We start from the raw sequence: 19,478 nt of genomic DNA, 5'->3' as shown, positions 1-19,478 counted from the left end.
TAGAGAACAAGGCAACAATCTGACCCTCTGCATTCCTAAAGACTTCTCCAATACCTAAAGGCCCATGATTACCGAGGCTGCTACCATCAAAGTTTAGGTTGATAAATCTTCTTCAGGGGGCTTCCATTCCGCTACAGGCTTGTTCTTGATCAAGGAAGATTTTGCAGCCAATTCCCAATTTCTCCAAAGATCATCAAAGGAGAATTGTGAGAAAAGATCCAAAGCTTTAGCCCAAATGAGAGCACTATTCAAAATACACTCCCAAAAAGTAGCTTCATCTCTTTCTTTATTGTTAAAGATCCTAGTATTTCTTTCCTCCCAAACTGTCCATACCAATGCAGTTCTATTTAGTGTCACCCTTGGATCATAGTTGTCCTGCATTATTTAGTATATGAGCTGTTAGTCCTACATCACCCCGCTTGTATGCTCATTGTACATTCCATTTTTTTGGATATGCTCAGCCGATATCACCAAGTTTACTTTACCTTTTCAAAAAGGGTAGAAACGTTCTTATGGGTGGTGGCTCTTAGAGGTTTCTAACTTAATGCCAGTTCAATGACAGAAACATCAAATTGGCAACAAAGTGTACATCATGTGAAGTTACAGAGGATTATGCAAGTTGCTATTCTTGCAAAGTATTCACTATTCAGACAATTTTCACTTTTTTCCTCTTAATTTCTGCATTGATTGGAGGATCCTGGGAATATTTATTCCCTGATGCAAGTGTGGCCATCTATTCATTTTGAAAGTTGAAGATAAAATTCTATGGAGTTGCAATAGAGTTATGGGAAAGTGATATTGTATTTTGTAATATATTTGGTATTTTATTAGCTAGAAACTACTTGCCTCCATTTATTTATGTAGAAACCACTGATGTGGTCCCCACCTCTTTCTATTGTACTCGTATACAACTACTATGTGGTCCCCACCTCTTTCTATTGTACTCATATACAACTACTAGTTATTTAAGTGTCAGTCCACAATTAGTTGTTAGTCTTTTATTAGGACTTTAGTCTTTTATTAGGATTTTAATTTTGCCATGTAAGCAGCCTTATCCTTACTTCAGAATTAATATAAATAGAAAGAGGGGGGTGACAGATTAAGCATCATCTTCTTTTCTGGAATCCTTCCAATCTTCTTCTCTTCTTTTCTCTTTCTCCTCTCATTCTCTTAATTTTCCGTTGATTATACACCACAGCTTGGGCTGTTAGTAGTCTCATACGACTACATGGTATCAGAGCCAACCTAGGAAATAGTATGGTAGTCTGACATGGCCGGCTGCATAAGAATTTCCTAGGGTTGGAAAATTTCCAGCAAAAAGGATCATCAGCTGAGTCTTGGAGATTGTTGGTGAAGCATTAGAGGATGGCCAGCAATCAGGAAGAGTCAGAAGGAAGAACCCTCAAGATTAGGGTTCAGACTTGTTTTTGAAGGTTGCGGCCAGAAAGTCAGAAGGAAGAACCCTCAAGATTAGGGTTCAGACTTATCTTTGAAGGTTGCGGCCAGAGTTTTGCTGAAGTAAGTCAATCTTTTCTATTAAAAGGATTACCTTTTCTGGTTATTTCAAAGGTTCGACTGAAAGCTTTTTTTCTCTTGAACTGTTCTTGATACATTAAAAGAATAGTTTTTTGGTTACTTTAAGAGGTGCGTCTGAACTGGTTGTGTTCTTGGCTTGTTTCTTGACCTTTGACTGGTTCTAGGTTCAAGATTCTAGTTTCTTGACTGTTGCCAATTCTAGGGCTGCAGTTAGTTTCAGCCTTGCACTCTCAGCCCTGCACTCTAAGTTGTACTTGGAAAGTTATCTTTGGGTGGATTGCCGACCCAGAAGGATAAAGTAGGTTCGGCTGATAGAAAATTCTGGGTGTAATTACCCAGTCTCAGTGATGGTAGCCAAGGGGAAAACTATTTAGGGGCTGGTGGTGCTGGTAGCATACTTGAGAACAGTTTTCAGATTACCACTGTAAAATTTGATGGGTCAAACTACCTAGAGTGGGCCCAATCAGCCATGATGGCTATTGGGGGTAGAGGAAAGCTAAGTTATTTACTGGGAGATGTCAAGGAACCAGCCAAGGAGGACCAAATATACCAAATGGGTTCAGGTGAACTATTTGGTTATGACATGGCTGTGTAACTCCATGCAACCACATATCGACCGAAATTATTTATGGGCAAAAGCAGCTAAAGAAATTTGGGATATCATGAAAGAAACCTACTCCCAACCCCTCAATGTTGCTAGGGCCTATGAGCTAAAATGTAAGGTGAATAACCTTAAGCAAGGAGAGAAGCCAGTCTCAGTTTATTATTCCACCTTGAAATCCTTGTGTCATGAGATTGATCACTTAGAAACAATTGAGTGGGAAAGCCAGAAGGATGCACAGGCCTATAGAAAGCAGGTTGAAACCAATAAGGTATTTGAGTTTCTAGCTGGTCTGAATTTTGAGTACGACATTCTGAGACAATAGCTTCTAACAAGAGACAGTGTGACTCTATCACAAGCTTACTCTCTAGTGCACAGTGAAGAAAGTAGAAGGAAAGTTATGTTACAACATTCACCACTTGAATCAGCTTTGGTAGCAACTAAACCTAAGTTTGGGGGGATAAGGAGATAGATATGAAGAAGGAAGACAAGAATGACCTAATATGTGAACATTGCAAGAAACCTAAGTGTTGAGCAAGATCAAGTGAAGAGAGGAGAGGAGAAGAGAGAAGAGAGGTGAGTTGAGTGACTGAAAGCCCTTCAGAACTTAGGGGGCGAAAGAATGATTTTATTATTTATACTAGTACAGTCGAACAATATAAACAGAAGAGAAATTACATAAGTACCCTTATGGTACTAAACTTGAATACATAAACAACTATCAACACTCCCCCTCAAGTTGGAGCATAGATATCAATCATGCCCAACTTGTCACAAAGATCATGATGTCTGGAAATGTTTAAACCCTTTGTAAAGATGTCTGCAAGCTGGTTCTCAGAAGTGACATAAGGGGTACACACTTCGCCTGTGATAACTTTCTCTCCGATAAAATGCTTGTCAACTTCGATGTGCTTTGTTCTATCATGTAGCACCGGATTGGCAGCAATGCTTATAGCTGCTTTGTTATCACAAAATAGAGTTATAGGTTTGGTCACTGGGAAACCCAACTCCCCCAACAAATTCTTTATCCACATGCCTTCAGTAACCCCGTGGGCCATAGCACGGTATTCAGCTTCAGCACTGGATCTAGCCACCACATTTTGCTTTTTACTCCTCCATGTAACAAGTTTCCCTCCCATAAAGGTGCAGTAGCCACTGGTAGACTTTCTGTCACTTGGGATCCAACTCAATTTGCATCTGTATAAACTTCAACTTTCAAATGTCCGTGCTTTTGAAATAACAAACCAGTACCCGAATACTTCTTTAGATATCGGAAGATTCTCTCTGCTGCTTCAAGATGAGAAGACCTAGGAGCATGCATGAACTGACCGAGGACACCAACAACATATGCAATGTCTAGGCGAGTCATAGAAAGGTATAACAATCTCCCTACAAGCCTCTGAAACTGTTTCACATCCTTGAGAGATTCACTACAGTTGTTACCTAATTTATGGTTAGGGTCAATGGAAGAGTCAACTGGCTTCACCCCCATCTTCCCAGTGTCCTGAAGTAAATTTAGGACATATTTCCTTTGAGAAATGAAGATACCCTTCTTTGATCGGGCGACTTCAATTCCAAGGAAGTATTTGGCAGGTCCTACATCCTTCACTTCAAACTGAGTGGTAAGAAAAAAATTCAATTTCTGAATTTCATCCTCCCAATCACCATTAATAATTATGTCATCCACATATACAAATTAGAGCAGTAATTTTACCTTATCCTTTTTTCACAAATAGTGTGTGATCTGATTGACATTGCCTGTATCCTTTCTACTGAACTGCCACATGGAATTTGTTGAACCAAGCTCTTGGTGATTGTTTCAGCCCGTATAAGGACTTCTTCAACTTGCACACTTTCTATTCATTGCCTTGGGCTAAAAAACCAGGAGGTTGAATCATGTACACTTCCTCTTCAAGGTCACCATTCAAGAATGCATTCTTGATGTCCAGCTGGTGTAAAACCCAATCCAGATTAGCCGCAAGAGAGAAAATGACTAATGGAATTCATCTTGGCAATAGGGGCAAAAGTTTATGCATAATCAACTCCATACACTTGAGTAAATCCCTTTGCCACTAAGCAAACTTTATATCTTTCCACTTTTCCATCAGCCTTATGCTTGACTGTGAACACCCATTTACATCCAACTGGAACCTTTCCCTTAGGAAGATCAACAAGTTCCAATGTGCCATTTTTGTGAAGGGCATTAATTTCTTCCCTCATGGCATTTGTCCATTCAGGAATTGAAAGAGCTTCTGCCACATTCTTAGGGATAGGGACACAGTCAATAGAGGTAAGGAAAGCACGGAATGGGGGTGAAATGTTCTCATAGGAGACAAAGTTGGAAATGGGATGTTTAGTGGTGCACAATCTAACACCCTTCCTGTGAGCAATAGGACGGTCAAGATCATTAGCAGTAGAGGAATCATTTTCAATAGATTCAAGGACATCATTGGGAGCCAAAATACCTGAGTGAGTATGATCCTCCCCCGAGGAGTCTGGTGGCATTGGAGGTACAACTTCCGGATTCTCTACAGCTCTTGAATTTGGTTGGCCTTTGTGACGACGAGAAAAAACACGAAAAGGTGGAGGGTCAGGGAGAGAGGGAAATTGAACCAGTTTCTCCTCATGCTTACACTCCCCCTGAGAAGAAACATGATAGAAAGACTCATCTTCAAAGAAAGAAACATCCATGGAGACATAGAATTTACGAGAAATAGGATAAAAACAACGGTATCCTTTTTGAGTGAAGGAGTAACTAAGAAATATGCAAGGGATAGCACAAGAATCCAATTTCCCACGGGTGGGAGACAGATTTTGGACAAAACACCGGTAACCAAAGACACGAGGAGGAATAGAAAGAAGGGGAGCCTTAGGAAAGAGAAGTTGATGTGGGGCTTTGTACTCTAACCGACGAGAGGGCATACGGTTAATAAGGTAAGTGGAACAAAGAACAACTTCAAGCCAAAACCGTTTGGGAACATTCATATGAAGTAGTAAACCCGAGCCACTTCAAGGAGATGTCAATTCTTCCGTTCGGCCACACCATTTTGTTGTGGTGTGCGGGCACAAGAGCTACGGTGAAGGGAACCATGCGAAGCAAAAAATTTCGTGAGGTCACTATGAAAAAATTCTTTTGCATTGTCTGATTGAAAAATTTGGATTTCAGTTTGAAATTGAGTGAAGACCATCCGCTGGAAATCTGGAATGATTTTTGGTACTTCTTCCCTGGTTCGCATTGGGTATACCCAAGTATATCTAGAATAATCATCAATGAGGGTAATGAAATACTTGTAGCCACTCTCAGATGGTAAAGTAACAGGGCCCCACACATCATAATGAACAATGTGAAACGGAGATTCAAGTTTACTATTTCTTTGAAGAAAATGAGTTCTACAATGCTTACTCAGCTGACACGTTTGATAAGAAAAATCAGAAATAGACATTGACTTAAACAGTTATGGGAATACAACTTTCAAAGACTCAAAAGACAAATGACCAAGACGACAATACCATAAATAGACTTTTTTTCTTACAGGACTGACTCATAGACTCTATAACATGAAGACCAGCCTTATTCTCTAGCATGTAAAGTCCATTAGCCATTCGACCCCTACCAATCGTCCTCCCCGAGGCCAGATCCTGAATCACACATTGAGAAGGGAAAAAAGTCACTGAGCAATTCAAGGAATTAGTAACACTACTAACAGAGAACAAATTAATGGGAAAATTTGGAATGTGAAGAACATCAGAAAGGGTAAGGCCAAAAGGAAGAGAGAGAGTTCCTTGACCAGCTATGGAAGAGTATGATCCATTTGCTAGTCTCACATTGTCTCTTCTAGAAAGAGGGTGATAGGTTTGAAAGTAAGAGGATGTACCGGTCATATGTTTTGATGCTCCAGAATAAATGATCCATGGAGAGTCAGGGGTGTGAGCAGCAACATGGAAAGCAGTGGTAGGGTTACTTGACGTGGATGCAAATGAGGTTGAGGAAGGAGCATCCATCTGACGAATTGCTATACCATAGAGCTCTAAATGGTCACGGAAGGAATTCATAATGTCCTCCCTCGGGTCAGGTCTAGTGAGATGTGTCTGAGTCGCAGTAGAAATGGGGAGTTGATTCTCCCGAGTAGCCATGTTGGCCATGTGATGTTTCTTTGTATTTTGCTGTTCGTACTTCTTATTCACCTCTGAACCATGCTTCTTAGTCAGATCTTGAGCCCATTTTGGTTTCCCATGAAGATCCCAACAGGTATCTTTGGTGTGTCGGGGTTTCTGGCAATGAGTGCACCACAATTTTTTCTTATCTTCAGTTTTTTTCTGGAGATCTCCTTTCTGGGAAGAGGATCCCACACCAGAAGATACACTCCCTTTTGCAACCAACACAACAGCATCCCCACGAGGGCTGTTCATCAAATTTCTCCTGCTTTCTTCAGACTGTACAAGAGCATAGACTTCCTGAACAGAAGGGAGATCCTTAGAGATGAGAATCTGAACCTTGATAGATTCATACATAGGATTTAGACCATGTAAGAATGCAAACACCCTTTGTTGGGAGACAAGCTGTTTGTACTTCTTAGCATCCTCATCACACTTCCAATCCACACTCTGGTAGTGATCCAACTCCTTCTAGACAGATGTTAAGTCATAGTAATAGACCGATAAACACCTCTCCCCCTGTCTGCAAGTAGAAGATGTTGCCTGCAGTTGATAAATTTTGGCATAGTGTCGCAATTCTGAATATGTAGACTTTGCTTATTCCCAAATTTCATTCGCAGTTTCAGCCCACATGAAATTCTTCCTGATTTGAGGTTGCATGGAAACCAAGAGCCAGGACATAACAATACTGTTCTTCTGATTCCATCTATCATATTTAGCACTCCCGGAGGATGGTTCTTTTATCCTCCCATTAATATAGCCTATCTTCCCCCTTGCAGTGATGTATAATTTGTTCTCTCTTGACCACTCCAGGTAATTTAAACCATCAAGAGGGACAACAGCCATAGGAAATGATAGGTCACCCCCACCCATTCCATTCAGCATTGAGGAAACTTCAGATGTGGCTGAATCTTCACTGCCCATGAAATCTGAATAAAAGTTGAAACAACAACCCAAAGAGTATAGCCGTACAAGGCTATTTCAGAGATAGGTCCTTCTGACCACCAGTTTCACTGAGAGCAAAAAAGAGCACTGCTGTTGCAGTACAAGAACATGTCCTTCTGACCTACAGTTTCATTGAGAACAAACAACAAACTGAACACTACTGTTGTAGTACAAGAACAGGTCCTTCTGACCTACAGTTTCACTTAGAACAAACAACAAACTGAACACTACTGTTGCAGTATTGAAACATGTCCTTCTGACCTACGGTTTCACTGAAACAAGTCTGCACACTGTTGTTGCAGTACAAGAACATGTCTGAATGACCTAATTAGTAGGCCTGATAGCTAACCAGTCAAGGAGATCAATAGGGTAGCCAAACAATCAATTAATAAGATTAATATTGAGTAGACAATTAATCGGCTAAACAGACCATCAATAGTCCACAATACCAACAAAAAAAAAGGTTTGAATACAGTATTGTGTTAAGGAATACAGTCACTTAACAGTAGGGCAGCCGAACAGTTCATCATTCGAACAGACAACAGTAGGGTAGCCGAACAGTTCATCAAACAATAGGCATCCGAACAGACAATGATGATAGTACCTCTTTTAGTTTCAGATGATAGTCTCCCTTATGGTAAACCAAAACTCCTTGACTGTAAACCAGAACTTCTTCTACGAATCCTCAAACAATAGGCAGCCGAACAGAAGATGAGCAATACTTCTTTTATTTTCAAATGATAGCCTTTCTGAAGACAAAACACCCTCTACGAACTGCAAACAATAGTCTCTCTACAGTCGAGCAGACAAGAGGAGCCATTTTTGGGCTGGAAGACGAAAAGACTCTGTAACTTCTGGGTCGAACTGATTCACCAGATTAGGAGTTCGATTGGAGACAACACTGGGTGCAACAGTAGTTAGCTTGACATCACCCTTCAGGCCTGGAGGACTTGCTCTGATACCATGTTGAGCAAGAGCAAGTGAAGAGAGGAGAGGAGAAGAGAGAAGAGAGGTGAGTCGAGTGACTGAAAGCCCTCCAGAACTTAGGGGGTGAAAGAATGATTTTATTATTTATACTAGTACAGTCGAACAATATAAACAGAAGAGAAATTACAACAGTACCCTTATGGTACTAAACCTGAATACATAAACAACTGTCAACACTAAGCATACCAAAGAAACCTGTTGGAAGCTACATCCTCATTTAGTTCTTGCAAAACTTAGGAGCAAAAAGGGGAATGCTAATACAACTGTTACTACTGATTGTGCAACCTCATCAGGCACAAGAGCACCACTAGACACTCTAGCTACTGTCCGAGCTGCCTTGACTCAGTTGGAAAAGGAGGTTGGTAATTCAGCATCATCATCTCAGCCAGTCACAACATCAGCTCCTCCCACCTTAGCATTTGCTCATTTAGGTACACGGGCCTTAGCTTATCACGCTTCAGCTCCAAGTAACACTGAACATTGTTGGGTAGTGGACTCAGGTGCATTTGATCATATGACTGGTTTGCCTTCACTATTTACTATCTATCACTTATCCTGTGGTAAAGACATGGTGTCTATTGCTGATGGATCACTTGTTCCCATTTCTGGCAAGGGAGACATTATGTTGTCTAGTGCCATTTCCCTGTCATCTATTATGCATGTTCCTAAACTTAGCATCAATTTACTTTCAGTTAACAACATTACTAAAAATGGAATCTATCTGCTTGGAGGAAGTTCACAATGGGACTGTAGTGAAGTTAGAGGGTCTTTTGTTTCTCAGTCTATTGGTAACCGATTGGGTCATTTATCCTTTAGGTCTTTGAAAAGCTTGTTTCCTAGTTTATTTGAATATATCTAGATGTCCAGTTTAAAGTGTGAAAGTTTTGAGCTTGCAAAGCATTGTAGAACAACCTATTCATTAAGTAATAAGAGAAGTAGCGTTCCTTTTGACATTGTGCATACCGATGTTTGGAGACCATATCACATCACTGCTATGGGGGGTACAGATACTTATTGCTGTTTGTTGATTGATTACACATGATTTTCTTGGGTCTACTTGATGCGTTCTCGAGATGAGGTCCCTACCCTAACCCAGACCTTTCATCAGATGATTTTAACTTAGTTTAGGGTAAAAATCAAAATTTTCAGATCCGATAATGTGAGAGAATACTTTAAAACATCACTAGCCTCGTATTTTCTTAACCATGGGATTATCCATCAGAATACCTGCCCTCATACTCCTCAGCAGAATGGGGTGGCTGAGAGAAAGAATAGGCACATATTGGAAGTAGCTAGAAGTATCATATTCAACTCCAATGTGCCTATACATTTGTGGGGAGATGCCATTCTCACAGTTGTGTATCTCATCAACCGAATTCCTTCACGGGTTCTTAACATGAAACCCTCATTCACTCTTTTATTTCCTGATAAAGAGTTGTTTTCTGTCCCTCTTAAAACCTTTGGTTGTACTTGCTTCGTGAAAACTCTTGGCCCTCACTGTTCCAAATTTGACCCTAAAGCCTCAAAATGTATTTCCTTGGTTATGCACAAACTCAAAAGGGATACTGCTACTACGAACCTGCTTCAGGAAAGAGATTTGTATCCATGGATGTTACTTTCTTTGAGGATGTACCTTATTACTCTAGGGTTTCTTCTCAGGGGGAGAGTAGTACGGTTGGGGTTAACACATCAGAAGTCCCTTTACCTGTTCTGTTGAGTGAAGATGGGTGTAATGGGGAGTGTTGTCAAAAATGTCAGGATTTGAGAGTTTATCACTGACGATGGAGGCAGGTTGATTTCGGTCATTAGCAGTCCAGGCCAGCCCCAATTCCTTCTGAAGATCCAGATCCAGGTACTACATCTCTTCTAGCTCCCATTACAGATGAGACTTCTGCTGTTGAGCCTTCTCCATCTTCTGAGCCCTCACTTCCATTGAATGACCTTGACCTTCCCATTGCAGTCCGTAAAGGCAAACACCGTTGCACCTCACTCAGCCCACTGTATCTCACAATTCTTGTCCTATGATCACCTGTCTCCCTCTTACAAGTCCTTTCTTACATCCATTGCTGATATTCCCATTCCCAGAATAGTACAGGAAGCCTTGACCATTCCTGAGTGGAAAGATGCAATGAAGGTAGAAATGGATGCCCTTTTGAGAAACAATACTTGGGAGCTAGTTGATCAACCCAAAGGGAAGAAACCAGTTGGATGTAGATGGGTGTTTATTGTGAAACATAATGCTGATGGTTCCATTGAAAGGTATAAGGCCCGGTTAGTTGTAAAGGGATTTACTCAGACTTATAGTATAGATTACTTGGAGACTTTTGCACCAGTAGCAAAAATGACCACTATATACATTATCTCTTGTAGCCAGTTACTCTTGGCCCTTGTTCCAAATGGATGTTAAAAATGCCTTCTTCAATGGAGACTTGCAAGAAGAAGTGTACATGCAGTTACCTCATGGTTTTTTATAGTACAGAGACAGGTAAGAAGGTTTGTCGGTTGAATAAAGCTTTGTATGGACTAAAATAGCCCCCCAGAGCTTGGTTTGATAGATTCAGACAAGCCCTTGAAAAGTTTGGCTATGTGCAGGCTCAATCAGATCACACTTTGTTTTTTAAGAAAGTGGATACTTCCTTGACTCTACTTGCTGTATATGTGGATGACATTGTAGTAACAGGGAGTGGTAACAATGAAATTGAGTCTCTTAAGAAACTTCTCCATCAAGAATTTGAGGTAAAGAACTTGGGAGAGCTACGATATTTCTTGAGTATTGAGGTAGCTCGGTCCAAGCATGGAATCTTTGTTTCTCAAAGGAAGTATGTCCTTAATTTGTTAGAAGAAACAAGAAAGTTGGGTGTTAAGCCAGCCGATACACCTATTGAATAGAATCACAAGATTAGTGCAGAAGGTGGAGAGCCTCTTGAAGATAAAGCTATGTTCCAAAGATTAGTTGGTAAACTACTATATCTTTGTCTTACACGACCAGACATCAGCTATGCAGTTAGTGCTGTTAGTCAGTATGTGCACTCTACTAGAACTACCCACCTACTTGTTGTTGAGAGGATATTGGCATATTTAAAGAGGTGTACTATTTAAGGACAATAATCACATGAAGATAGAAGTTTACACAAATGCAGATTGGGTCGGTTGTGTTGATGATAGAAGGTCTACCTTTGGATATTGTGCCTTTGTAGGAGGTAACCTTGTTTCTTGGAGGAGTAAGAAACAAGATGTTGCTTCTCATTCCAGTGCTGAAGCTGAATATCGGTCCATGGAAAATGGTGTGGCTGAAATACTATGGTTGAAATCACTGTTTGATGAATTGGGTATTACCTATGAGAAACCTCTAATGTTGTACTGTGATAATCAGATTGCTATTAATATAGCTCATAACCCAGTACAACATGACAGAACCAAGCACATTGAAATCGATCAACATTTTATTAGGGAAAGGGTTGCTTCTCAAGAAGTCTGTCTTTCATATATTAGCTCCAACATGCAGCTTGCTGATCTTCTCACCAAGGCAGTTTCAAACAAGAAGTTAGAAGCAGATCTATGCAAGTTGGGAATGACAAACGTCTACTCCCAACTTGAGAGGGAGTGTAGAAACCACTGATGTGGTCCCCACCTCTTTCTATTGTACTCGTATACAACTACTATGTGGTCCCCACCTCTTTCTATTGTACTTGTATACAACTACTAGTTATTTAAGTGTCAGTCCACAATTAGTTGTTAGTCTTTTATTAGGACTTTAATTGTTGTATTTTATTAGGATTTTAATTTTGCCATGTAAGCAGTCTTATCCTTACTTCAGAATTAATATAAATAGAAAGAGGGGGGCGACAGATTAAGCATCATCTTCTTTTCTGAAATCCTTCCTTTGAAATCTTCTCTTCTTTTCTCTTTCTCCTCTCATCCTCTTAATTTCCTGTTGATTATACACCACAGCTTGGGCTGTTAGTAGTCTCATATGACTACAATTTATAACTCATTCACGTCTTTACTTTTTTTTGAAAAAGATGGTAACTTTATTCAAAAAACAAGAGGTACATGAGAAGATGTACACAGGAAATACAACTCAAAAGTTAAACAGGAACGAAGCAATCATTAAACAAGCAATCCCTGTCAGTGCCAGCCTTTGCAAGACCATCAGCATCAGTATTTAGCTCCCTAGGGACCCAATCCAACTGAGCATTCATGTTAGAGAGGATGTCTCTGGCTTCAGCAAAGAGACTAGCTAAAACCCAGGGGCCACTGCCAGGATCTGCTAACCATCTGATTGTAATTGCAGAATCACCCTTTATGAGAATATTCAGGTATCCCAGATCTCTTGCTATCCTGATTCCAGTTAAGACTGCCAGGATTTCAGCCTTAGTCGAAGAGGCTATCCCAATTGATCCACTGTAAGCCCATCTAATAGTACCATCTCTTCTTCTAAAAATTCCACCAATTCCTGCTGTACCTGGGTTTCCAATGGCGCTTCCGTCAAAGTACAGGGTTATCTTTATATTAATCAAAAAAAGAAAAAAAGATCCTCCTTTCTTGTCTGTAGTATTAATGTAACCATATTATGCTTTTTTGTGCTGAGATACATTTGCATCTATATTATATATTCTTCTGCTCTCGTTAAAATTGCTTAGTTCATATTATTTTTGAGCTCAGCAAGATCTTTTCATTATTTAATCTTGGTTTGTTTCATTAGGTTGCACAAGCCACATCAAATCAGATGTCCAAGCGTGATCCTTTGAGACGTTATATGGATGTGATTGATCACATGCTGCGTCAGATGGTAATATTTTTTGCATGCAAGCTCATACATGACAATCTGACACCAAAGATTTATAAACTGCCTTTCTTTGTATGCTTTTATGTGATTCAATTTCCTTTTTGCAGCTTAGAGAAGATCCTTCCTTCAAACCACAAGGGGGTAGATTGGGTGAAAATGATATGGATTATGATACTGATGAGAAAACAATGGCCACACTAAGGCGTCAACTTAGGAGAGCCCGAGAAGAGTACTACCGTTGCAAAAGGTATTGCAGCAACTACTTTAATGAACTAGTTTTCTAGCGGAGGGTGTTTATTGATAGAGAATTCATCCTTGAATCCTTTGGATACTTTGTTTCATGAGTTGTGCTAGTGTTTTTATCACTACAATATTTTCATGTAAAACATATACAAGTATGTGTGCAACTGTTATGGGCTAACCTCGTTTTTTTTGATAATTCTAGTGCTTGTACTTGCAGCCCTTTTTCTTAATACAACCCTTTCATGTTATTGGTCAAATACTGATGGTAATGATATCATTTGCATTTTTCCACTTTATTAGCACTACTAACTAACACAGCTTTTTGCAGAGAGGTTTTCCTAGGTATTCATAGTATAATCCTTTCAGGCAAAGGTTATCTACTTGTAGCTTAGGTCATTTATGGTAGTGTTGTAGCATAAGCACAAACAGTTCTTTTTCTGTTGGATATTCTGGCGTGATACAGAATTGCCATATTCTTCTTTTAAGATTTAGAAGTGAAAAATATTAAAGATATTTAAAGATTTCTTTTTACTCCAAATTTAGCCATGTGTTCTTTATCTCCTAATCTCCAGATTATCTTTGTTGCATGAAGTGTAAGTCAAAATTTATTATTCTCACAATGTATTATTCTGGGTTTGAACTTTCAAATATTTGCATTAATGTAATGGGTTTAGGTTTTAATAACTTTGCTATCTTAAACTGTTAATACATTTCAATAATGATGATGATGATGATAGGAAGGGTGACCTTCTTAATAGTAGAAGGAGATTCTAAAATAGTCATTGGATGGCTGAAAAAAAGAGAACGAGTATTATGGAAATTCAGAAATGATTTCAGGCGGTTCAAACTGCTGTCGAGACATGCAAATCCAGTTAAGATAGGTTAGAAGGTCTACTAATGGTTTGATGGATGGCTTAGCTAAACAAAGGGTGAATAGATATCATCTGTTTTGGGCTCGATGTTAGCTGGGTAGTGGGGCTTTTTGCTGTATTGGGTGTTTTCTCTAACACCTTCTTGTTGTACTCTTTTTAAGTTCTAATAAATCTCTTTAAGTTGCTGATCAAAAAAAAAAAAAAAGGAGGAAGGGTGACCTCCTAAGAGGGCAAATCAACTGAGGGTCGTCTTTCTTTGAACCTTTGCACTTCCATTCTTTATAAAGAATTACTAATTATATGATATTGTCTCCTTACCCTATGCAAATGCCCTCCTGCCTTGCTACTAAAGAATCTGATTAAGGTTAACTTTTTTGCAGTGAGTATATGAACTTTGTTGTGGAAGCCCTTGAGCTAGAGGACACAATAAAAAATTACAATTGTCGCAGTGCAACTGGATGGTTTGTTCCTAATCTATATCTTTTATACTGCTTTCACTTAGTCTTGTTATGCCTTTTGTCATTTTTTCCCTTGGTGGTAGCCTTATAACACTACCATTATCAACAAATTGGTAGTCTATTCCTTGTAATAATCTTCTCGAGATACAAATTTCTGGATGTATCTGAATTTGTATTAGCATCATCTCCTGATTGATGAATGGGGTAAATAGTGCCAGATGACCATTGTAGTACAGTTCTTATGAACTGTATTCTCCTGTAAATTTAGTTTGCTTGTTTCCACTTGCCTTCATGATTCGACATTGTAATTTCCAAAGCTTTATTTATTTTTTATCTTTTTTTTGTGACTCTGTTCAAAACATTGTTATTCTTCAAAAAAATTGTTCTTATTTCTATTCATAAGTCAGGAACTGACTATCTGTACTGGTCTTCACACAAACCAACCTTAGAAATTGTCCAAAAGCCACAGGCCCACAGCTAAAACAGTTTGACCTTTAAAATTGGTCATCCCAGTTGAGTTTGTTGGAAGAAATTGGATCTATCTAATAAACAAAATAAGATAGATGTGTCATTGGGGCAGTTAGCAAACAAAGGGATTGACAATGATCTGTGTACACACGGACAAAAGTCCAAGAATGAACAAGGAGAAACATATTCTTGTATTTATTGTACATCATATATTCTGTATTTACCAAGCCTGCCCTCCCTCCTATTTAGCTTCTCAGTGGGGTTTTAATGATTATTTTCTTTGGAGTCTCATAAGTTACTCTACCTATAGTCACGGAAGGCTTAAGCAGGATGACTTATAGAGTTACAGAAGGGAAATGCATTGAAGGTTTTGAAGTGGGGAACAGTAGGCCCAACATTACCTTGCTCCAACTTGCTGATGACACTTTTTTTGTTGTTGGTGATGCAACAGAGGAGCAAATGGTTTGAGGTGGTTTCAGTTTTAAAGCTCTCTTGCCAAAAGTGAGGTAGACAACTTGTTTGACTTATCAGAAGTTCTTGGTGCAAGGTTGGATCTTTGCCCATAAAATACCTATGGTTGCCATTGGGTGGAAGGTGCAATTCTAAAAAATATTAGGAACCTGGTACAGGAAAAAGTGGATAAAAAACTTGCAACTAGGAAAGCAAGGTACCTGTCAAAAGGAGGTAAGTTGACCCTAATTAAAAGAGTTTTGGAAAAAAATCCCAGCTTATTTCATGTCACTCTTTCCAATAGCAGCTGAAGTAGCTGAAAAAATTGAGAAATCTATGGGGGGTTTTTTGTGGGTAGGATGGAGGAACTCATCTAAATATCATCTTATAAACTGGGATCAGATTTGTCAGCCTTTAAGGAATGGTGGTTTGGGTATTAGGAAGGTCAGGAGGTTTAGTTTAACTCTGCTTGGTATATGGCTCTGGCACTTCAATTCAGAACACAATGGCCTCTGGAGAAGACTAATTGCAACTAAGTATGGCTTGCAGGAAAATGGATAGGATAGTGTTTCTCCCTCTCAGCACAATGTTTGTAGTGTATGGAGAGGAATATACTAAGATATGCCCTGTTTTCTGAAAGGGATGAAATAAAAGCTTGGAAATGGAAGCAGGTTGAAAATTTGGATGGATCCTTGGTGTTACGAGATGCCATATGAGCTGCTCCCAGAGTTGTACTTGCTACCCAACAGCAGGAATGATTTGGTGGTAAAGTCTATGTAACCGAAAGTGAATCAATTACCTGGATCCCACAATTTAGAATGAACTAAAATGACTGGGAACTTTTCCAGGTTTCTGATCTGCTGGTGCTGGGTTTGCTTCAGTCTCAAACAATTAATCTTTCATCTCAAGGGCTGGTTTCGGATACAACCTCGTCTTTTTCTTTTCCTAGTAAAGCTATTTGGTTGTCTGCTGCCCCTTCAAAAGTGAGGTTTTTTACCTGGGGATAAGTTTGTGAGAAATGTTCAACCAAGCAATTGCTTATGAGAACAGGAGCAAATCTACCCGATATCTTGTGTCCCTTGTGCTTGGAGGAAGAAAAGTCTTCTAATAATATCTTTCTTCATTGCAACTTCACCTACAAGATTTGGATATATTTCTTCAAGGCTGTAACTGTCCAAGGGTGTCTGCCAGCCACTGTTCGGGATTTGTCAAATGCTTGGTAGGTTGCTGGAATGGGTAGGAAAGGTAGATGTTTATGGTCTGCTATTCCATTAGTAGTCTTGTGGCTGCTATGGTTGGAAAGGAACTCAATGATTTTTGAACAGGAGTAACCTGGTGGAGAAGGTGATCAATGGCATAGTGGAGGCTCTGAGGCAAATGGTTATTGAATACTTGTGTAGTGATCTTTCCTCCTCTTTTTGGATGTAATCTTCTTTAAAGGAAAATTGGATACTTGTGTAATGTACAGAATCTTTGTATACATGTTTTAATTCTATTTAATACAATTTACCTTACCTTTTCTCAAAAAAAAAAAGTTACTCTACCCTACCTTATCCATATCCCTTTTTTCCCCACATTAGATAAGACTCCTTCCTAATTTGTCTGTTCATAAGGGGATATGGAGACAACCTTATGCCCCATGGTGACTTCAAATGTTTCATTCTTATTGCATCTCCAATTTCCAATCGCTACAGGTAATATATATTTTTTTATCAGAAACAGTAAATTTCATTAGACAGATTAAGAGAATACACTGTCACCACCCAGATAAGGGTGTTTACCCCAAGAAATATGCTTTCTGATTACAGAACAGCCCAAAACAAGTTCTCCCTGAAAGTTCCTTGCTTTGCAAGGGTGTCGGCTAGTCCATTTGCTGACCTCCTTGACTCCTTGTCCACCTGAATAGTGCCCCCAATCTCCCTTGCTAAGCAGTTTATTTCCCTCATGAAATGTCGATGCACCCAAGCCCCCAAGTTATGTGACTGCAACCACCCAATTAATAGTTTAGAGTTCCCTTCTACCTCAATCTGGTGTAGGCCCCATTGTTTAGCCAGCCTTAGACCTTGTAGCAAGGCCATAATCTCTGCTCTCAAAGAGTCTCCATCACCTATCGGACCTGAATACAGTGCAACCAATCTGCCCTCCCTGTCTCTGAAGGCTCCTCCCACCCCAGAGGGACCCAGGTTTCCTAAGGAGCTCCCATCGAAGTTCAGCTTCACCCATTGATTGAAAGAATGGTAGGATCCATCTAATGGACGCCAAGAAAGGTGCGGAAAGGGGGGCGAATTTCAAAAAAAATTTCCTACCTTCTTCCAACTGGGAATCATATTCCCTAAATTTAGAATACATTATTCAAGGATCCTACTTGAACCATAAACAAACCAGATCTGAACCAAAAGGAAACAGGAAGGATTATACCTGATCCGGAGAAATAATATCTCCCAAAGTTGGTGTTCACGCCCAAAGAAGTAACCAAGATCCGCTCTTGCTGAAGATGACACAGCTGTGGATGGAACGGAACCAGCAGGGTGCGTCCTACACACTGGATTCTTCACAAGAACCCTCTGGAAACCTTGAACACTGAATCCTAGTGTCTTTCTTGCAAGACTATTGTCAAGAACTGCTTTCTTGATTTCCTATTGCTGCAAAGATCCAATCTTCCAACAGGTAGTGGCGGCGGCTGAAGGAGGAGAAGTTCAAGGCGAAGAGGGCAGAATTGTCTCTTCTCTCTGGAGTCTGTGAGAGATCAAATCTCAGATTGCAGGATGTGTTTCTTGCTTACTCAAACCCCCTAGTTCGAAATCTGATATTTTTGCTAGGGTTTTCTCCTCTACCTGGAACTTGTGGGACATCTCCCACTGCTCCTGAGCTCTCCTCATCAAGAACTATTTCCTAACGGTGAGTGTCCATGATGTATTCACCTAAGAATTGGGCGTTTCGACTGCAGAACACTTTCTACTCACTTGGGTCATAGAATAGATAACCCACTGAATCCTTTGGGTAGCCTGTAAATAGCCAACGACTGGTTTTGGATTCCAACTTGTCCGCACTTGTTCTTCTAACGTGTGTAGGACAACCCCAAATCTTCAAGTGTCTTACACTTGACTTCCTTCCGGTCCATAGTTCATATGGAGTTTTCGGAACTGATTTGGTTGAAACCCGATTCAGCACGTAGATAGCAGTCTCTAATGCATATCCCCAAAAGGATGTGGGTAATTCTGAGCGTACGAGAAGTGACCGGACCATGTCCAACAAGGTCCTATTCCTCCTCTCTGAAACACCGTTGAGTTGTGGTGTAGCAGGAGGAGCTAGTTGTGACACTATCCCATTGTCCTTTAAGTAGTCCCTGAATTCGTCAGAGAGATACTCGCCACCTCGATCCGATTGAAGGGCCTTAACTTCTCTTCCTAACTGTTTCTCGACTTCCTGTCTGAACTCTCTGAACTTTTCAAAGGATTCAGATTTGTGTCTCATTAGGTACACGTAACCATATCGTGAAAAATCATCTGAAAAGGTGATGAAGTACACGTGTTGATTCCGTGTCCTAACACTCAGGGGACCACATACATCAGTATGTATTAGGTCAAGTGTGCCTCCAGATCTTTCAGGCTTACCGTCAAATGGCCACTTGGTCATTTTACCTTGAAGGCAAGGCTCACAAGCGGGAAGATTTTCTATGGTTAGAAAATCCAAAGGACCATCCTTTACCAGTCTTGTGATTCGGTCAATATCGATATGGCCAAGTCGGTAATGCCAGAGGCACGTGGGATTAATTGTATCACGATTCCTTTTCTTGGGATTTTTCGACCGACGTAGTTTCGGTTAGGTTAGTTTCTAGAGAAGGATGTAGAACATAAAGACCATTCTCCAGTTCCCCACATGCGATGAATTTGTTATTCCGTTTAACAGTAATCATATTACTAAAATAAACAGTATATCCATCAACACACAGTTTAGAAACATAAATTAAATTT

General features: G+C 39.9%; 1 protein-coding gene across 1 annotated transcript in view; it reads left to right on the top strand.

Annotated features, from left to right (window-relative positions):
* Positions 1–19,478, top strand: part of LOC148876685 (uncharacterized) — a 70,813-nt gene that overhangs the window by 20,791 nt on the left and 30,544 nt on the right. Inside the window, exons 5-7 of the mRNA XM_088962700.1 lie at positions 12,930–13,016; positions 13,121–13,260; positions 14,509–14,589. Of these exons, the coding sequence (XP_088818826.1) occupies positions 12,930–13,016; positions 13,121–13,260; positions 14,509–14,589 (308 nt within the window). The remainder of the gene's footprint in view (positions 1–12,929; positions 13,017–13,120; positions 13,261–14,508; positions 14,590–19,478) is intronic.

Source organism: Nelumbo lutea, chromosome 1, assembly GCF_056320005.1.
Source record: "Nelumbo lutea isolate HS-2025 chromosome 1, American lotus-T2T, whole genome shotgun sequence".
Classification (NCBI taxonomy): domain Eukaryota; kingdom Viridiplantae; phylum Streptophyta; class Magnoliopsida; order Proteales; family Nelumbonaceae; genus Nelumbo; species Nelumbo lutea.
Note: the sequence above shows the minus strand (reverse complement) of the source record. Positions and strands in the feature narration are given on the sequence as shown.